The sequence below is a fragment of the Pinus tabuliformis genome, chromosome X, assembly GCF_031772625.1.
Source record: "Pinus tabuliformis cultivar Carrire ecotype Pingquan chromosome X, CPIR1, whole genome shotgun sequence".
In the NCBI taxonomy this organism is placed as follows: Eukaryota; Viridiplantae; Streptophyta; class Pinopsida; order Pinales; family Pinaceae; genus Pinus; species Pinus tabuliformis.
In genome coordinates, this window is record NC_142308.1 from 1,029,254,637 (window position 1) to 1,029,275,442 (window position 20,806).

General features: G+C 36.4%; 1 protein-coding gene across 1 annotated transcript; it reads left to right on the plus strand.

Annotated features, from left to right (window-relative positions):
- Window positions 1-11,280: 11,280 nt before the first annotated feature.
- Window positions 11,281-20,772, plus strand: LOC149143262 (pleiotropic drug resistance protein TUR2-like). Its single transcript, XM_089452939.1, has 24 exons — window positions 11,281-11,894; window positions 12,103-12,223; window positions 12,306-12,394; window positions 12,524-12,608; window positions 12,704-12,863; window positions 13,438-13,514; window positions 13,602-13,655; window positions 13,739-13,829; window positions 14,063-14,364; window positions 14,895-15,176; window positions 16,130-16,446; window positions 16,537-16,697; window positions 16,796-16,899; window positions 17,016-17,190; window positions 17,319-17,459; window positions 17,547-17,719; window positions 17,864-18,196; window positions 18,285-18,575; window positions 18,681-18,764; window positions 18,906-19,039; window positions 19,129-19,356; window positions 19,447-19,618; window positions 19,784-20,038; window positions 20,146-20,772. The coding sequence occupies exons 1-24, from the start codon at window positions 11,560-11,562 to the stop codon at window positions 20,413-20,415; spliced, it is 4,434 nt and encodes a 1,477-aa protein (XP_089309065.1). The 5' UTR covers window positions 11,281-11,559; the 3' UTR covers window positions 20,416-20,772.
- The last annotated feature ends 34 nt before the right edge of the window (window positions 20,773-20,806 follow it).

Genomic DNA, 20,806 nt, shown 5'->3' on the forward strand with positions numbered 1-20,806 from the left:
TCACAGTAACCAAAAATATGTGAATGCCTATGAGATGCAAATATTTGAACTTGGACACCTAGAAAATAAGAATAACATTTTCTAAAAGTTATGAATATGCTTTTGTCGACTCTAATCAACACCAACCTGATGAAAGCTTGCTAGATCTCAACTTTCCATTTTGCATAAGAAAATTTGGGGGTTAGAAATGCCTTAGCCTTATAGACTCAATAAAAAATACTTTTATAATCAAAAATGAAAAAAATAAAAATAAATGAATAAATGAATTATGCACTTATCATGCTAATAGTTACAGAAAAAATAACGTCCTCCTTATACTTATAAATGGAATAAAAGAACTTCCCATGGTCAAAACTACTAAAACTAATTATACAATTACCATAACAATATTTATAAAGAAACAAATGTCGTCATACTAACCCCTTTGGACTAACTAAGAAGAACCTTCCATGGTGAAAACTACCAATGATAATTATGGACATACCTTGAAAATAGTTTAAACATGAGCGGCTGCACGGCAGCTAGTCCCTACCCTAAAGTATTTATGGGATGGAACTAAGTCTTTGCAGATAGAGATGGAGATTGAGTTCCACCCATATAAGCAAAGGCAAAGTTAGCAGAAGCAGAGATAACAACATAACAACTAACAATTTCAATAGCAACAAAGAAAGCAACACAACTGGCAGAAGTAGTTGTTTCATCCATTGACCCTAGCACTAGAGGAAAAAGTGGGGAAATAAACAAGGATAGAAAGAGTAAGGGCAGTACCAATAGGAAAGACATATCTACGCACCCTATACTATGCTCTATCAATGATTGATTAGCCCAGTTTCACTACGAACATCAGTAGCAAAGCTAACCAGCCAAAGCCAGCCAAGCCAGAAAGCTACTACTACCTTTCCTAGTTAGTCGGACAAAGCCAAACAAGAAAAAGGCAGCCAAGAGTAGCAAGGAAGGCAACAACTATAGATGCACAAAGGGCACATAGAAGCAACAAGGGAAGAGAAAAGGGTAGCTAGTTTCATACCCAATTCCAATAGTTCCATACCTACCAATTGATCCAGTTGATCCAGTAGATTCTGCCCCTTGAAATGGTTATGAAGATCGAGATCGAAAGCCAGTAGTAGTTGATCCAGCAATAAAGCAAGCATCATAAGCAACACCAACAACAAATGGTGATAAAGTCGATTCTGGTGATTATACTTTATATGAAGCATCAGTAGTACCCATATCAGTTTCAGCTCCATATACAAATGAACCAGTAAAATAAGCAGATTCACCAGGGTATCCCATTGAATATCCAATAGCATCCCTACTTGTTCCAAGTTTTTGTACATCCCATCGATAATGTGTTTTGGGTTTTCATACATCTATCGAAGCACTCATTGTTAAAGAAACTATTGATCCTGTTGATTTTGGTGATGTATATGAAGCACCCGTCTAAGAAGCAGTTGATTCGGTTGATCCTCTAGGTGTTTCGACTTTTGGTATCTTCCCTGGTGTTCCGGGCGATTGCTTGGCTTGAAAACGAATGCTTATCTCCTTACTAGTAGTAGAAACAACTAACCCGAGAACCATAGCCCGCTGCATACCTTCGCTAGGTTCCGTAACCCATAGTATCCCTTCTATATCGAGTTACAGTTCCACGTACAGACAATCGAGGTCCAGATTCTGTCTTTCGAGAGTGAGAGGAAGGAGCTTCTGTTCTTGATAGAGATCCAACGATAGGTCACACCACTCCTATGCCAGTCTCAGATACAAGTGATTGGGATGATGGCCTTGAACCAAAACCAGCACCTATGGTAAGGAAAGCACCACCTGGAGCAGATCTAGTACCAGTATAGGCAAAGGTCAAGGCTACGGAACCTAAAGCAGCAGTATACCTGGGAGCAGTTCTATACCCAGGAGCAGGCCCAGTTACGGATCCATTACCTACATAGGCACAAGTTGGGGTAGCTAGAGCATTAGCAACAAGAGTTTGACTGGTTTAAGCACCACTAGTAGCACTTGTAGACCCATTGGCAGTAGAGCTTCCAGTTCCTAATCGAGACCTAATTCATGTTTGTGTTCGGGTGGATCCGGTAGAGGCAGAGGCAAAGGTGGCAGCAACTAAACCAATTAGGGAGCCAGTTGAAGTACGCGTTGAATCCCCTGGAAAGGAGTCTGCTAGGCTAGGGGCAGAGACAACATAAGAAGACGCAGGGGTTACAGAAGCCATTGCAATTTCTCTAAAGCTATAAGCGGGCACACAACTATTTTCCAAATTGAGAAAATATCATCTAATCACAGGAAATAAAAGGTGTCAAACACTCGTGTATGCGAGACTAGTGCACTTGTTGCTTTTACTCAATTTACATAGATTGTGGAACAAATATGAATAAATTGGAAGAAAATGTCTAAGCCAATCCAATAATCAATGCTCTTATAAGATGCTATATACCAAAGTGTGGCTGCCAAATGTTGCATGATCCGAATGGAAAATGACATCAACCCATGGTACTCATCCACCCATATTATTCATCAACCCATGGAATTTACCCATGGTATTGTAAATGGTATCCGCCCGTGGTATTGTAAAATCCACCCATGGTATTCATTCACCCATGGAATTGACCCATGGTATTGTAACTGGAAAATACTATAAGTAACAAGTCACATTTTGTAAAAGGACAGATTGTCCGCCACAATGTAGCCTTTACAGTTCAGAGGCATGTAGCCACACATCTCTTCTCAGAGATAAGCTACCATCGCCCTAGCTGGTTTATTTTCATTACTAATTTAAATAAAAGTTTCTTTGTGGTTTTTTTTATTGGGCATTCTCCTTATTTTTCTTCTGGCAATTCAATCTTTTAGATCTTGGGGGCCTCCCCCCAAGATCCGGATCAGTGGTATCGGAGCAGGTTACGATTCCATGGGAATGAGGGTTTCATGCATATTTCAGTCTCAATTTTTTTGCAGGAATTTTTTTGGGCGGCGACTTTGTAGATCAGATCTGAAACATTCGGTACAAAATTTACAAAAAAGAATACCAGATCTGGATTCCTCTCGAAAAATCACCTAATTTCAAAAAAAAATGGGTCGAATCGGAGTTCGGATGTGGGAGATATCGCTGATTTAAAATCAGCGATTTTATCAGAATTTTTGTGACGGCGAAACTGTTGCAGCACGAATCTGAGATCTTAGAGTGCCCATATAAGGATTTCCATCACATGGGAAGATGAAAAATGGTCCTTCTGCTTCCAAAAACAGATTATAATAAATATTCTGAGTTATATTGGCCGAGTTATGTCCATTTTAATTCTGGAGCAGCATTCGGAGTGGGTTTCCATTGGAGACGTGCCCTCCCACCCCACTTTAGTAGGCACCTGCTTCACATTCATCAGTTTCAACATAGCAGCATTCGGCTTGGGTTATTTGGAGACGTGCCCTCCCACCCCAGGCTATGTAGGCACCTGCTACTTCTTCAGCAACCAACATCATGGTTATGGGTCAACTGCATAAAATCCTTGTCATCGAAGTCCATTTGCTAGGCCGCACACTGTCAGAATCACAATTGGTCACAAGAATTACAGGGTATCTCTATCCTCGGATCTTCGTTTATCAGGGTTTTGGGTTAACCACATAAAACCCTTATCTTCAGTGGCTCTTCATATTCAACAAAGGCTTTGCAGGAGGGAACTTTACGCAATGGGGACCATTGCTTCTTAAGGAGGGAGGAATGATCCGAATGGAAAACGGCATCAACCCATGGTACTCATCCACCCATATTATTCATCAACCCATGGAATTTACCCATGGTATTGTAAATGGCATCCGCCCGTGGTATTGTAAAATCCACCCATGGTATTCATTCACCCATGGAATTAACCCATGGTATTTTAACTGGAAAATACTATAAGTAACAAGTCACATTTTGTAAAAGGACAGATTGTCTGCCACAATGTAGCCTTTACAGTTCAGAGGCATGTAGCCACACATCTCTTCTCAGAGATAAGCTACCATCGCCCTAGCTGGTTTATTTTCATTACTATTTTAAATAAAAGTTTCTTTGTGGTTTTTTTTTATTGGGCATTCTCCTTATTTTTCTTCTGGCAATTCAATCTTTTAGATCTTGGGGGCCTCCCCCCAAGATCCAAATCATTGCATGCACAAAGCAATGTGGCGACATGAAAGTTGTATAGTGGAGAGACACATCGAAAAACATGTAACATTCTCTACACCTCACTACCTGATAGATATCATCTTCTTGCTCCTTGCCTTCGAACTTATGAATGCTTCTCTAGCCTACTTAGACCTTGTCGCTGATAGTCTGTCTTGCACAGTCACATATTTGACAAAAGGAAGGTCACCCCAGAAGGTCCTTGTTGATAGCTGATAGATGTGCTGCCAAGATGAGAAACGCAGGAAACTTTGTTACAGAAATTTTCTAGTCGTTATTGTTTTGCTTTGGCCTTTATTCTGGGTATTTTCTCAGATTTCAGTTTGTTTTTATTTTATTTCCCCTACTTATTATGTCAATCACCGCCATAAATTGTGCTATTTTTTGTGCGCAATCAAGATTTGTTCTGTTTGTTTGAGCTCAAAATATGCGGTTGTCATTAGATGATATTTCAAGTTATTTCATTAGATGATAGGAAATAATAATCTATTTTGCCTTCATTCCCTGCACTTACAAGATGGGGAAACAAGTTCATATTGAACTAATTTATGTGATGCCTGATTTTTGCGATCAATTAGGCAAGGAAGGCGTATCGACATGTACTAGGAGAGACCAAGCTGGAAATGAAGATGCACCCCCGAACATTTAGGGGTTCCCTCAGGACACTTCAAAGGTTTTTAGATTTTGCAGTCCTTGTATGGCCAATCTAGTGTATTAAGCTTGTCATTCAGAGGTTCCCTCAGGAGCAAGTTCATACAAGCTCTCTTCTGAAGCTATCTAAACTATACTTCTAGCAACCTCCACAGAAACCATGTTAACAAACTCCAGGTATGCCAATGACAGCTGAATTTGGTGGATTCCATGTAAAAATAATCATAATTTTATCGTAGTTAATTTGAAACGAAACGCTTTGTCCATTCGATTTCAAATGACAGTCTATACCTTTCGTACCCACCCTCCCACATGGAGCATTGTATTGACATAGGGCGACCTTTCACATCCCTGTGTCAAATCAATTGTTTTTTGAAAAACCCTCAACTCTACAAATAACATTGGTTGCCAGACAAATTTGTTTGAATAAGGAGCAGGGTTTGAATGACCATATGGGAGAGGGAATACTTTTAGATCTGGTAATGGCCAAATAGACATGCTTTCATAGGAATACTAGGATGGGATAGGATGTTCTCTTATAACTTACATAGTTTCGATTGCATAGGTTCATTTGCATTACAGTGTAGTGTTTGCTTTACAATTTCTTGCTTTCTAGGTCTGATAGCTTTCTTTATGGGTTTTAATCACATAACCAATTGCTTGCTTTATAGGATCTATTGTATTTGCATTTCGACAGCAACTATATGAAGGTGATGACAGAGGAGACTTTTGAATAGTCTAGAATTTTAACAGTTTCTTCTCTATTTCATTGATGCTACTTACGATTTCTGTAGACGATGCAAGGCCAAATTGGATGCATGTTAAAGTCGCCTGCGAGAACCAAGAAGCTTCTTCCATCTCTAGATGATGCAAGGCCGAACTAGATGCCCCTATATGTGTGGCAAGAAACAAAGTAAACTACCAACAAAGCCATCAGAACAACAACATTAATCTGTAGGTAACAAGCAACCAACCAACAAAGCCAGCGAAACAACAACATTTACCAGGTGACCAGGAAGGTGAAGCAAAGGGAGGCCAGGTTTAAAACAAGGAAGACCACAGCCAGATCAGGTTCTCAAGCGAACAACAATTGTCAAGCCTGCACCATTGGGTTCTCATGCAAACTGCAAATTTGACATGGAAGCTGCAATTTTGACACGGAAAACATTCTAGCTTGTTTCTCATACATGATACATGTTACTATAGACATTTAATGTCTATAAATTAATGCTAACATTAAACTAACGTTCATTTATATGATGTTTTCACTTATTACTCTAAGTTTTAAAATGAAGAATGCCTCGATTTGAGGCCAAATAAGACTATGATTCCTTTGATTGGTTAAAAGGAAAGATTTAATTTCAGTAATTGGTTAGAAGAAAAAAAAAATCATTAATATAAACAAACTTTGGTTAAAAGGGAAAAAAAGTCATTGGTTTCAGTGTCGCACTAATACATATCCGGAAAACCAATTACTATAGTCCTTGCTAGCCCTTTGGGTAGGGACTAAAAACAAGCATCATACCTACTTGTATAGATTCATTAAAAAGAGATTGCACTATGTTCAGAGCCATGCTATTATCATGCACACTATTTTCAAGCCCATAAGTTGGATGTTTTAATGACACTATTAAAGGTATGTAATTCCAAAGATAGATGTATGTCTTAGTAACACTTTTAACTAATCAATATTCTTAAAATTATTAAATTTAAAAAGTTATTTTTATTTAAAAAATGATTTAAAAATAATATTTAATATCGTAAGATACACAATATTAAAAATTTTAGGGTTGTTTAAGTAAATTTAAGTTGTTTAAATAAGCTTAACTTAGTCAAGTTAGTGGTGGTTTCAGGCTCTAGGTATAGGAGCACCCATGGTTATGCCTGTGGCATTTATCTATGATATAATATATTTATAGGTTGAAAATACTTCATAATTATTCATTTTACTGGCAAGTGAGATCAAACAACAACGATGTAACATTATAATATTTTTCAATAAAATACTCAATGAATAAGTTAAAGGAATTTAAGTAGCCAATATATATACATTTTGTCCAAAATCTGATTTGAAAATTAAATTATAGATATTAGTTTTTGAAATTATATAATTCTAGGTATTATAAATTTGTTGGGTGTTTAATTTATCTACGCATTTATAAATGCAATTTGAATAATGTTAAATTATATTTTCACTAACAATAATGTAACTAGATTTCCATAATAACTAACAGAACCATATAAATTAAATGGCGTTGATAAACATCAATAAGTTGCTTTGGACATTCCTTATATTAAGGTAAATAAATATTTATTGAATTGCCACCTAAAATAATTTATGCAATTTGTTGTATAAATTTATGTAGGAGATTATAGATGCTAATTTTCCAATAAATTTAAAATTAGACTATGAGGATCAAAAAGGAAGGAAGACCACGATTGAATACAACCTCTCTTCAATATGGAAGCTCCCTACAAATTCAAAAATATAGATGCCTTTGGACATAACGAATACACATGAAGTTAATGACAAAAGCTCCCTACCAATTCAAAAATATGCATGCCTCTCGACATAATGAATACAGATGAAGTTAATGACAAAGAGACTTAAATAATTAAGCATATGATGTTTTTATAAAACCATTTTACCTTTCTTCCCTCTAAAGTATATAATATTCACAATATTAATATGTCAATAAAATTTTAATATCAAAATTGAATATTCATATTCAATTATAAAAGAATTATTAATGTACTTTGGACTTTGAGTATGCCCTAAAATTGTTTTTGCTTGGCTAAGAACTCATCCTCCGACCTAAAAAAACATGTTAACGACCCTAAACCCAAAAGCATAATGTAGAAGTGAAAGTATGCCCCTTACAACCCACCAGCTAATTATTCCAAATAACTTAATTTTCCAAAAATAAAAGCTTACCGTTTACAACCAACCAACTACTTATTCCAAGTAATTTGATTTTCCTTAAATAATAGTAATAAATTAATGTAATTACTTATCAATATTAAAATAAAATAAAAATAAAATTAAAAAATTAAAAACCCAAATTATAAATCGATCATTAATTAAAATATCATGATTTCTTTTATTTTATTTTATAAATTTCAAACTAACCTCCAGAATGCAACTTCATTAACTCAAAACTATGGGGAAAACAATTTTCATAGTTTCTTCATTATAGTTGGAGAACAAATTCGTCAAATGAAAAGATTTTGGCTTTGAATTTTATTAACCCGATTCGAACGAAAGTAATAAAAAATTTAATTCGTCAAATGAAAAGATTTTAGCTTTGAAGATTCGAACGAAAGTAATAAAAAATTTAGCCATTAATTCTTGATAGAAGGTTCTGCTAATCGAACTTTCTTAGGGATAAAATATAATAGTTGCCCGGAAAAGTCTCGATCATTTATATTATCTACACTTACAGCATGTCATGTGAAACAGATATGCTATCAATTTCTATAAAGAAAATTGCCTAAATGTTAATTAGCATGACCATATTATTGAATAATTAACATCAACCTCAGAGTAGTTACAGAGTGTGTCGAGTTAGATCCGTTCAGAAGCTTATAATGTACGTACGGCCTCGGGTAGTGTGAAGAGATGCGCGTTCTCAATCCTCGTTGGGAGCGAGTTTCAAAAGGGTTTATGGGTGTAATAGGTATATTAAGTTATAGTGTTTTTATGGTGAGGTTTATTTTCATGACATTGTTTGGGTTCGTTATATTTGATAAAATTTGAATAAATGTTTTTTCTTCGCACATATTTTTTTTGGTTTAAAGTGGTAGTTTTAGTAATGTGCAATTATATATAATTATATAAATTAAAAAGTTGATAAATATTAATAAATTTTAATAAAAAAATTAATATGTGAATTATATTTTTTATAAATATGTAATAATATTTTTATTCATGAAAATTTATTTCTATTTTATTATAATTTTTTTAAATAAATTTTGTTGAAATATTACGGGTCAATAATATGGTTTATTAATATCATAGGTCAAAAATGGTAACTTTTTAAAATAATTTTTAATCTTGAATTTATGACTACTTCTAAGAATATTATAAAGTTATTGATAAATCCCTACCATCTATCTAATAATTATTGATAACTAAATTAAAATTTTGAATCACATACCAAAAAATCATCACTCTTTTTTAAATAAATTTCAATATTAAATTTATGATTAATACTAAAATTATTCGAAATCACTGATAATCTCTACCATCTACTTAATAGTCATTAATAATTAAATAAAAATCTTTACAACCATATTCAAAACTAAAATATTTAAACTTATTCATCTTCTATTATTTAAAAATAATACAATATAAAGCTAAACTTATTTAATCATTTAATATAACATGTTGACTTGTGGTTTCAAATAATGTAAACAACATTATTAATAAAATATTTAAACTTGTCCATCTTTTAATATTAAAAATTAACCTATCATGTTGATTTGTGGTTTCAATGATGTGTACAATTAATGTAGTTTAAGAACTTACAAATTAACTTGGAAAATAATGGAGATTCCACTAAAATTATGATAAAATTTAATAAATATTTTTGAAAACCTAACTTATACTTGTGAAGATTTAGGTGTCTCAAAATTTTTTTATCATAATAAATCTATTTCTATTTTTTTTATTTTTTTACGAAATTCCTTTAAAAAAAAAATAGCCACATACATACACATGTTTTTTTTCCAAGAAAATCTTGATTTTTCTTCGCACATGGCTTTTTTTTAGAGTTTAACTTGCGAATGGAAAATATGCTTATTAATATTATACTAGAATAGGAACTTATGAAGAAGGTATTAATATGAGGCATAAATACAGTATTTTAATGTTAAATATTTGCTAAAATAAATGTCGAAGAGCCGGCGGCTTCATATTCATTTTCACGTGAAAATGAATGCATATACAACATTGGAACGTGCAAATTCCATGAAATTCGGCACTTACCATTGAAAATTATTGAAGGCGTGTATATGCGATTTTACCTTTGTAGATGAGGTAGGCGGATCTACCACTAACATCAATAAATAAAAATTAATATTGATGATAATATCTAAGAATTAGTGTAATTATTGAATCCGCTGTTCTATAAGAACCTTCCATTTTTGTTCTTAAGTAAATTTGACACATTATTATAAATCAAATAATTTTTAATGTTTTTATTAAATATAATATTTAAATTTTAAATAATAATTATTATTTATAAATAATAATATTTGAATAAGAGTGTATGGGAAATATGATCCACAATTTTATTTTTAGTTTGACGTTTCAAGTTTAGATTAGAACTTATCATTATGTCATTATGTCTTGATGATAGGTTACTGAAAGGATTTACAAATGGAATTGCTTATCATATTTCAGATAAAAAAATCAAATTCAAACCACAAATAATAATAATATTATTTCTTGGATTTGGAATATGTTTTAACTTTGTTTTTGTGTAATTAAGAATTAGTTTTTTAATAGTAATATTATTTGTTGGATTTGGAATATGTTTTAATATTTTTTTTTTAATTAAGAATTAGTTTTTGAATTTAAGAAAATATGTTGGATGGCTCAAAATCTAAAGGTATTTAATAGTAGTCTTGAAAATCTACCTCTTTCAAAATTACAAATAGATGAGTCTAAATGATATAGTTTTCCTTAAATAATTGTAATAAACCAATTTAATTTAGACTAACATATATAACATTGAATATCTTATTACTCATTTTATTACTGAATTAGGATAAATTTTCACCATATTTACTATCAAATTTTTTTATTATAGATATATTCCAAATATATTTCTTGCAACCACACACCACCTCTCCAATAAAAAAGGGCTGTTTGAATCATGGTTTTGATGGTGGAAATTGATTTGGTAGCATCAAAAACCTCTTAAAACCCAAAATCTTAAAATTTGGCGACTATAACATAAATTTACAAAAAATTGTGCTAAATTTTATCACAATCTTACATAAATTTCCATATTATGAGGACAAATTTGAAAGCTACTTATACTACATCAATCGCAAAGGAAAAGACCAATTGGTGTAAATATCTAAAAGTCCGCCAATAAGGAAATGCTACTTACCATTTAGGGTCCCGCGGGAGGAAAATGAGACGAGGTCAGGGTCACGAGTTGCATTCTGTTGCACACTGCCATCCATCTGTTTCATTCTAGAACAACTCTAGTAGGCCCACATGCTTCACTAGGGACAAGATAATGCAAGTGGGGTAGCTTGCAATTTACAGGGTATCAACTAATTTCAAAGATCAACTCTGCGAGACACAGGCGGTCAAGTCATGCGGCTTCTAGATGTACATATTTTATTTTGAAAATAATATTTGGACAGCACAGTACGCCATCGCTCATTCAAGATTTGATGAAGGGAAAAAAGAAATTCCCAGGTAAAATTGAGGGGGCGGTCTAAACGGTGGAAGACTCGGCAGAACAGGTCAGCGCGCTGCATCGTTGACCAAATGCATATAAAAGTCCTATTTCCCCACCTCACCACAGACGAAGAAGTGATCTATGCAAACTGCCCTTGGACAGGCTGTCCCCTGGCTCGCAGTAGAAGATAATGCCTTGATCGTATTTCTGTGTAGATCTGGAAGCAAGAGAAATTTGTATTGTATTGTACAAGAGCTGAGGGGAGGGGCGCGGCACATATACAAGAGCTGAGGGAAATAGACTAGAGCTGAGGGAACTGGGAAGGAAACCATGGCAATGCCAGCAGCTGAAATGTGGAGGGCCGGGAGCAGGCGTAATACCGCTTCTGGAATTTGGAGGGGAGGGGACGATGTGTTCTCCAGATCCTCCAGGAGTAGAGATAATGAAGACGACGAAGAGGCCTTGAAGTGGGCGGCCCTGGAGAAATTGCCCACTTATGATCGCATCCGCAAGGGAATTCTCCACAGCGTTGGAGGCGCGCACGAGGAAGTCGATGTGGCCAAGATTGGGTTACAAGATCGCCAGCTTCTCATCGACAGATTGCTCAAAATTGCGGCCGAAGACAACGAGCGTTTTCTGCTGAAGCTCCGCAACAGGATCGACAAGTAAGGGGCAGAGTATTTATTTATTTTTAATGTTTTTTTGGTTTAGATGATGGATGGAGTAATTATTCTAAATGTTGATGATGGATAGAGTAATCTTTCTGAATGTTGATAGATCAATGGGATAGAAAACATTACACCGTTCACTTCCAAAAATTTCTAAAATATTTCTTAATTTTCAAGTTTTTTATGGTTTTTTTTGTGGGTGCAGAGTGGGCATCGACATGCCCAAGATCGAAGTCCGCTTCGAACACTTGAACGTGGATGCAGATGTACATGTTGGTAGCAGATCGCTGCCTTCTATTCCCAACTTTTACCTGAATATGCTGGAGGTATGTGTAATTGAATCCACCAGTTTTGACCTTTTGTTGTGCAATTCATGGCGGTGGCTTACATGGAGATTACGTTTTTCAGGCGTTTCTAGGATATCTGAAGATTTTTCCAAATAAAAAGAGGCCCCTTTCAATCCTCCACAATGTTAGCGGTATCATAAAACCGTGCAGGTGAACATCACTCCCTGCAATTAATTTTCTACGTTTCTTTTGTGATCCTCGGATCGCCTAGATTTTTTACATTTGATGTTAAATCCCGTTGGATTGTTTTAACGATTTGGAGTTGCGCGGATTTTGCAGAATGACTTTGCTTCTGGGACCGCCAGGCTCAGGGAAAACAACTTTACTCTTGGCGTTGGCCGGCAAGCTTGACTCAGAATTAAGGGTGGGTTCCCTTTGACCATCCCTTTGATTTTACAATTGTCCATTTGTTTTGACAACAGAGGGGACCAAAGGCTAAAAATTGGGCGTTATTTGCAGGTATCTGGCACTGTAACATACAATGGGCACAAATTAGATGAGTTCGTACCCCAGAGAACCTCGGCTTACATTAGCCAACATGATTTACATATTGGTGAAATGACTGTGCGAGAAACCATGGACTTCTCTGGCAGGTGCCAAGGGGTTGGAACCAGATATGGTATGCTCTTTCTTAATGGTCAATTTAATGGATTATCAGATAAGCTAGAGTTAATTGGTTTAATTATGAGTAGGTTTTAAGTGTGATTTTTTGAAAAAAAATTGGTTTATTTTCGGATTTAATTGATTTAAAATTTGTGAGAGATTTATTGAAATCACAAATTTTAGAAATAAACTCTTCACAATAGAAATATCTTAAAAATTTTTGAGGATGTTAAATCTTTATATACATTCAAAAAACCAATTTAAATAATACAAATGAAAATTAAGCCAGCCCTCGAAAAAATCTAAAAAAATTCAATTAAATACTCTTCCAGTTAATTATAGGCTAGGCTATTACACTAACAATGATTTATTTGCTTTGTGATTTTAAATTAAATGAATAAGGATTTATTTGCTTTGCAATTTTAAATTAAATGAATATTTTTATTGTTATAATTTAAAATATAAAATCAAATTAAATAAATATTTTTATTGTTATAATTTAAAATATAAAATTAAATAAATATCTTTATTAGAAGAAAAATACAAATTTCTTCGCACGTTTTATTTAGTTTGACCGATGCATTGTACAGACAAGTTAGTGGAGCTATCAAGAAGAGAAAAGCAAGCTGGCATCAAACCTGATCCTGATATTGATGTTTTCATGAAGGTATGGAATTTTACTATTTAAGGATATATCTAAATATATTTTTTAAATAATGTCTACCAATCATAATCGTCCCGTCGCTTTTTATAGGCTATCGCTGTGGAGGGTCAAGAAACCAGCCTTGTTACGGATTACATACTGAAGGTAAGTGCGTTTTACAGAATGAAAATTTTACCACCGGTTTAGTCAGGGGCAGGCGGCTCTAATGGCTCTAGCTTGCGTTGCAGATATTAGGGCTGGATATTTGTGCGGATACAATAGTAGGAGACGATATGCGAAGGGGTATTTCTGGCGGTCAGAAGAAACGTGTAACTACAGGTTAGTTTTCTTCTTTTGTCATTATCAGATTATGCAATTGTGGGGTTTGATTGGAATCTTACTAATTGGTTGGCCATGTGCCTTGGATTGACTGGATTGTATTAAACAATTAGATGAGATGGGTAGTTTTTTCTTCATTGAATTACAATATATCTCGAGTGTCAAAGTACACGGCATTAAATAAATAATTGTTTGGGATTGACCTGATTGTATTAAACATTTGGATTGCGTAGCGGAGATGCTTGTGGGTCCTGCCCGGGCTCTGTTCATGGACGAGATATCGACTGGGCTAGACAGCTCAACCACATTCCAAATTGTAAAATGCTTACGCCAGAGTGTCCACGTCTTGGACGGGACAACCTTCATTTCACTGCTGCAACCGGCGCCGGAAACTTATGACCTCTTCGATGATATCGTGCTGCTTTCCGAGGGTCGGATTGTTTATCAGGGGCCCCGCGAAGACGTGCTCGAGTTCTTTGAATCCATGGGCTTCAAGTGCCCTGACCGAAAGGGCGTCGCAGATTTCTTGCAGGAAGTGAGTAAACTGACAATACCTTGGGGAAACAAATAACTGGTTTGTTATGGGGCAGTTAATGATGTTTATTGTGGGATAATGTAGTTGTTTAAATTTAAATGTGGGTATATATAGTTTAGTATATTTATTGTGCAATGGCATGTATATGCTTTGCTGGAGCTAACCAGTTTATATGGGGTATTTAATGCTTTTAGAGCAGCATCCCACTTAGCCCGATAACACGGAAGGCAAATATTATTTAATGTCGAATTTGCCCGCTTCCATGTTATCGCTTAAGTCGCGTACTACTCTAAAGACATTAAATACCCAATATATAACTGATTAGCTCTTTCCGTATATGCCCACCCTTAAATTTTAACAAACTAATTATCCAAAAACAACCATACAATACATTTATGGCGACAGATTTTCTGATAGTTTATTCTGATTATATTAGATTGATTTTCTAATTCGATTAGACTTCTAATTCGATCGGTCTAACAGATTATTCGTATTTTATGTGATTGATTCTGATTGTGTTTGATATGCAGGTCACTTCTAAGAAAGATCAGCAGCAGTATTGGGCATGGAGAGACCAGCCGTATAGATATGTAACAGTCAATGAATTTGCTGATGCATATCAGTCATTTCATGTTGGACTGAAAGTGACCCAGGAGTTGTCGGTGCCATACGACAAAACCAAGAGCCATCCGGCTGCGCTTACATTTTCGAGGTATGGCGTGAACAAGAAGGAACTATTCAAGGCCTGTTTCGCCAGGGAATGGCTTCTCATGAAGAGAAACTCCTTCGTCTACGTCTTTAAGACCTCGCAGGTGCATACCCTGAACTTTGAGAACTTTCATGGAATTTCTCGGCCATACAAGACAGATTATTAAAGCTTTACTGAATTGCCCCTCAAATTCCCTGTCAAAGCTGGTCCCTGTATTCAGACATGGAATTTGATTGCTCGTCACAGTGTGATTTCCCAGTCAAATATACTTAAAATTTTACAAAATGGTCAAAATCCATACTGTGAAAACCTGGGTCAAATTTGACGGGTAGGTTTGTTTTGAAATTATTACCCAATTTAGTGAAAGATTAATAAAGCCAAACCTTGTCCAAGCAAAAATGTCCCCTGTTCGGGTAACAAACGCTCCTGTATGTTTATTGATTGCCCTGAACAAAAGTTATGGTACGCAAAAAGATAGTAATGATTTGTGCAGTTTACATTTAAATAGTCAGTTGCCAATTTAAGTAAATGTCGTACACAATTCTATGGAATCCTAAATGAGCACGCCTTTAAAGAAAGGTTTAATACTCAGTCGCCTCGATTCCTGTCCATCCATTCTACCGACTTTAACAAAATGTCGTATACATATAATGTGAACCTGATAAGGATAAGGATAAGGATGAACCTGAACCACCAAAATAATTGAGAACCAAAAAACATATAATGCGTTGCGTAGTGGGAACGCTGCTTCTGCATTAAATGCGGGACAGTCGCCACCGCTGCTTTTTTAATCTTTCCGTTGTTTTATTTTTCAGGGATGTGTGATTGTAGTTTTAGATTAGTGAAAGCGTTGACTGACTTCATTGATCGGGGATCTGTGATTGTAGTTGTAGATTAGTCAAATCTTTGACTGACTTCATTGTTTGGGGATCTGTGATTGTAGTTGTAGATTAGTCAAACAGTTGATTGACTTCATTGCTTGGAGATCTGTGATTGTAGTTGTGGATTAGTCAAAGCATTGACTGACTTCATTTCCTGGCTGAACGCGTTGTGCAGCTCACGGTGATGGCTTTCATCACGATGACACTGTTTTTGCGGACCAAGATGCACCATACCTCACCAAACGACGGGAACATTTACATGGGCGCTCTCTTCTTCTCCTTGATTACCTGCATGTTCAATGGTTTTGCGGAACTTTCAATGACAATCCAAAAGCTTCCTACATTTTACAAGCAAAGAGACCTCCTCTTTTTCCCTCCGTGGGCCTTCTCACTGCCCATTTGGGTGTTGAGAATTCCAATTTCACTCCTGGAGGCCGGAATATGGGTTTTCTTCACTTATTATGTCATTGGTTACGACCCTTATGTTGGAAGGTGAGCATCCTCGCCATTAGAGTTTGCATCAAGTTTGACTTCAATCTTCTTGGAGCTCACAATTCACAAAACTTGGGGGTTTGTTTATAGGTTGTTTCGCCAGTATCTTCTGCTAGTCTGTGTCCATCAGATGGCCACTGCGCTGTTTCGATTCATCGCATCATTGGGTCGAACCATGATCGTAGCCAACACATTTGGTTCTTTTGCATTGGTCATTATTTTGCTTCTCGGTGGATTTCTTCTCTCACGACGTAAGTAGCCTAATATTAAACAACAATTTTCCCATCTGTTCGTAGGAAGATATAGTATTTTCAAGATTGATTATTTATACTTTGTGGCACTGTAACAGATGACGTCAAAAGCTGGTGGATATGGGGTTACTGGATATCTCCTCTCATGTATGCCCAGAATGCCATCTCTGTGAACGAGTTCTTAGGTCACATTTGGAACAAGGTATTTTATAATTGTATCTGAACATGGATATATTAGACAATTGACCTGAACATGGATATATTAGAAAATTGACCTGTACATTTCAAAATACTGAAATCTTTTGTGTGGAATGGCAGCCAACCTTGAGCACTGATGGCTCTGTCTTGAACGAGAGAACATTGGGTAAATATATTCTAACCTCGCGCGGAATATTTGTACATGGATACTGGTACTGGATTGGCGTTGCAGCTCTGATCGGATACACGTTTTTCTTCAACCTTTGCTTCACTCTCGCGCTAACATACCTCAAACGTGAGACATTGTTCTTGTGCTTTCACAACATATATTATATTTCTAATTGCACTGCTTGATGTTAATTTATGGCGATAGATGAAAGCACCTTGTTGATCATTTCCTTATTGAATGGATCGATCATTCAGCCCTCGGCAAAGCTCAGGCCGCGGTGACTGAAGAGATTTTGCAGGAACAGGAGGCAAATAGAACAGGAGAAATTAGGTCTGTTGAACTGAGCACTCGTCAAGGATCTAAAGGAAAGTCCGTTGTGGCATCCACATCCGAAGGTTAGAAGAGGAAATTTCATTTTATGTAGAAAGCTATTTACGACTCTCGAGAGGTTATTAACTTTATTGTTTTACAATGGGTTGCAGGGCGTGCTGCTGAAATTACGAGGAGAAGTAATGTATCTGCCGATTCCCAGTCTGATAGAGTGGGGGCATCGGGCGCTGCTACTTCTGGAGGGGCAACAAAGGGCATGGTGCTTCCATTTCAACCCCTCGCTCTAGCCTTCGACGATGTTTGTTACTTCGTCGACATGCCCGCGGTATGTTAAATTCTTTGAGTAAATGATGATTAATGTTCGCTCAATCCGTAAAAAAAGAAATAGAAATTAATTGCGATTGTTATGGCAAAGATGGTAAATGTAGATTCATTAAACTAAATTCCATATTTACAAAATGTTGAGCAGGAAATGAAAGAACAGGGCGTTACAGAAACCCGGCTGCAGCTGTTAAAAAATGTAAGTGGAGCTTTCAGACCCGGCGTTCTGACAGCGTTAGTGGGAGTTAGCGGTGCTGGAAAGACCACCATGATGGATGTTTTGGCAGGAAGGAAAACAGGTGGATACATAGAGGGCAACATCAGCATCTCTGGTTTTCCCAAAAATCAGCAAACCTTTGCTCGGATATCGGGGTACTGTGAGCAAAACGACATTCATTCACCACAAGTAACAGTTCACGAATCGCTGATATATTCAGCATGGCTTCGTCTTGGAAGCGATGTTGATGAACAAAAAAGAAATGTCAGTGATCATACCCTGCTCTCTCTTTTTCTCTCCATATATATCTACTCTATTTTTGGTGGCTGAATTAAATTTATTGGGATTGCAGATGTTCGTGGATCAAGTAATGGACCTAGTTGAGTTGAATTCTTTGAAAGATTCTGTTGTTGGTCTTCCTGGAGTAACTGGTCTGTCAACAGAACAGCGTAAACGATTGACTATAGCGGTAGAACTCGTGGCTAATCCTTCTATCATATTTATGGATGAACCAACTTCAGGACTGGATGCCCGTGCGGCAGCCATAGTTATGAGAACGGTCAGAAATACCGTTGACACAGGGCGGACAGTTGTTTGCACAATCCATCAGCCTAGTATCGATATCTTTGAAGCCTTCGACGAGGTAATTCAACATTCTGGGGCTAAAACTAGTTGCAATTGCAAATGCCCTCTCTATTAAAAACACAACAAAAATTATCGAACTGACTTGGGCTTTTGGAACTTGCAGCTATTTCTGATGAAAAGAGGAGGGCAAGTTATCTATGCTGGTCCATTAGGTCGCCACTCTCATAAACTAGTTGAATACTTCGAGGTATGTTATATGATGTTGTGAAGTTTTTCTTGTCAAGTTATGGTAATTCAAGTTTTATCAATTGAAATGTTGAATTGCTTTGATTGATCCAAATTATTCCCAGAATTTTAAAGATGATGGATTAACTTTTTCTTAATGCAGTCAATTGATGGGGTGACCAAGATAACTGAAGGGTACAATCCCGCTACATGGATGTTGGAGGTCTCTTCTGTGGCAGTTGAAAACCGTCTCGGAATCGATTTTGCTGACATTTATCGAAACTCAGAATTACACCAGTAAGCACGAGAAACTGTTTTTTTATTTTTAAAGCTTTGACGTTAAATAAATGTGATTCAACGGAGCTTGACTCTTTTTCTATTTGCAGGCGAAACAAAGCCCTCATAAAGGAATTGAGCACGCCCGCCCCAGGGACGAAGGACCTCTACTTTCCCACGCAATATTCTCAGCCATTCTTTATCCAGTGTGCCGCATGCTTTTGGAAACAAAGATTGTCTTACTGGCGCAACCCACAGTACACCGCTGTGCGCTTCTTTTTCACATTTGTGTGTGGGATCATGTTCGGTACCATTTATTGGCGTGCTGGTAATAAGAGGTCAGTACACAAATATATGGAAAATTTCCATCAAATTTGAAGGGTTTAATCCGAAAGCTAACGTGCTCTGGTTGCAATCTTGTGGAACAGGGGTCAACAGGCCGATGTTGTCAACGCGATGGCTTCCATGTACGCGGCAGTATTGTTCATTGGTATAAACAATTCATCCTCGGTGCAACCTCTGGTCGAAATTGAAAGAACTGTGTTTTACAGAGAGAAGGCTGCGGGAATGTATTCTGCTTTACCATACGCCTTTGCACAGGTGACCGTAGTAAATCAATCAATTTTTTTTTACAACTTCACATTTAGAATACCTTAATAACCATAAAAACCCTAGAGTGTCTTAACAGCTCTATGTCCAAAAAAATTAGCAGTAAATCAATTCTCATTATTGTCACACCTTTGATCACACTTCATTTACTTTCAGGCTACCATAGAGATTCCCTACGTGTTCGTCCAGTCCGCTATTTACTCTATTATGGTGTATTCTATGATGGACTTTGATTGGACAGCAGCCAAATTTTTCTGGTATCTCTTCTTCGCATTCTTCACGTTCCTATATTTCACGTATTATGGAATGATGACCATGTCATTGACGCCCAACCACAACATTTCGGCCATCGTTTCTTCTGCATTCTATTTGATCTGGAACCTCTTTTCCGGCTTTTTGATTCCACGAAAGGTAACATTTCTCTCTTTCCACAGTTTATAAATTCTAAAATTTATAATGAAATAGCATCTCTTTTATTTTCTGTTATTCAAATGTTTTGATGTTTGTGGTTGTGGCAGAAAATTCCTGTATGGTGGAGATGGTATTACTGGGCATGCCCCGTGGCATGGACGCTATATGGGCTTGTTGTATCGCAGTTCGGAGATCTGGATAATCAGATGGCAGTGTTGGGTGGACCGCCGCAGCCCATCAAGGAATTCGTGAAAGAGTATTACGGCTTCCATCATGATTTTCTGGGGGCAGTAGCAGGTGTAGTGGTGGGCTTCTCGGTGCTGTTTGCTTTTGTATTTGCGATGGGCGTCAAATACTTGAATTTCCAACATCGATAGCCGGAAGCATGAAGTACTTCAATTCGACATATGAACGTCTCTGGAAGCGAGCTCCGGCAAAAGTTTCAATGTATTAAAATGCAATTTTCCACCAATAAATATTGTTATTCGTTTTAGAAAAAATCATGTAGAGCCTTGCCATTTGTAAAAATTTGTGTAGTGGTGGGCTTCTCGGTGCTGTTTGCTTTTGTATTTGCGATGGGCGTCAAATACTTGAATTTCCAACATCGATAGCCGGAAGCATGAAGTACTTCAATTCGACATATGAACGTCTCTGGAAGCGAGCTCCGGCAAAAGTTTCAATGTATTAAAATGCAATTTTCCACCAATAAATATTGTTATTCGTTTTAGAAAAAATCATGTAGAGCCTTGCCATTTGTAAAAATTTTGT

Coding starts and splice junctions, on each gene's coding strand:
- LOC149143262 (XM_089452939.1), top strand. CDS start 11,560: ATGGCAATGCCAGCAGCTGAAATGTGGAGGGCCGGGAGCAGGCGTAAT. Junction 13,830..14,062: donor GAAGAAACGTGTAACTACAG/GTTAGTTTTCTT, acceptor TGGATTGCGTAG/CGGAGATGCTTGTGGGTCCT. Junction 16,447..16,536: donor TACGACCCTTATGTTGGAAG/GTGAGCATCCTC, acceptor GTTTGTTTATAG/GTTGTTTCGCCAGTATCTTC.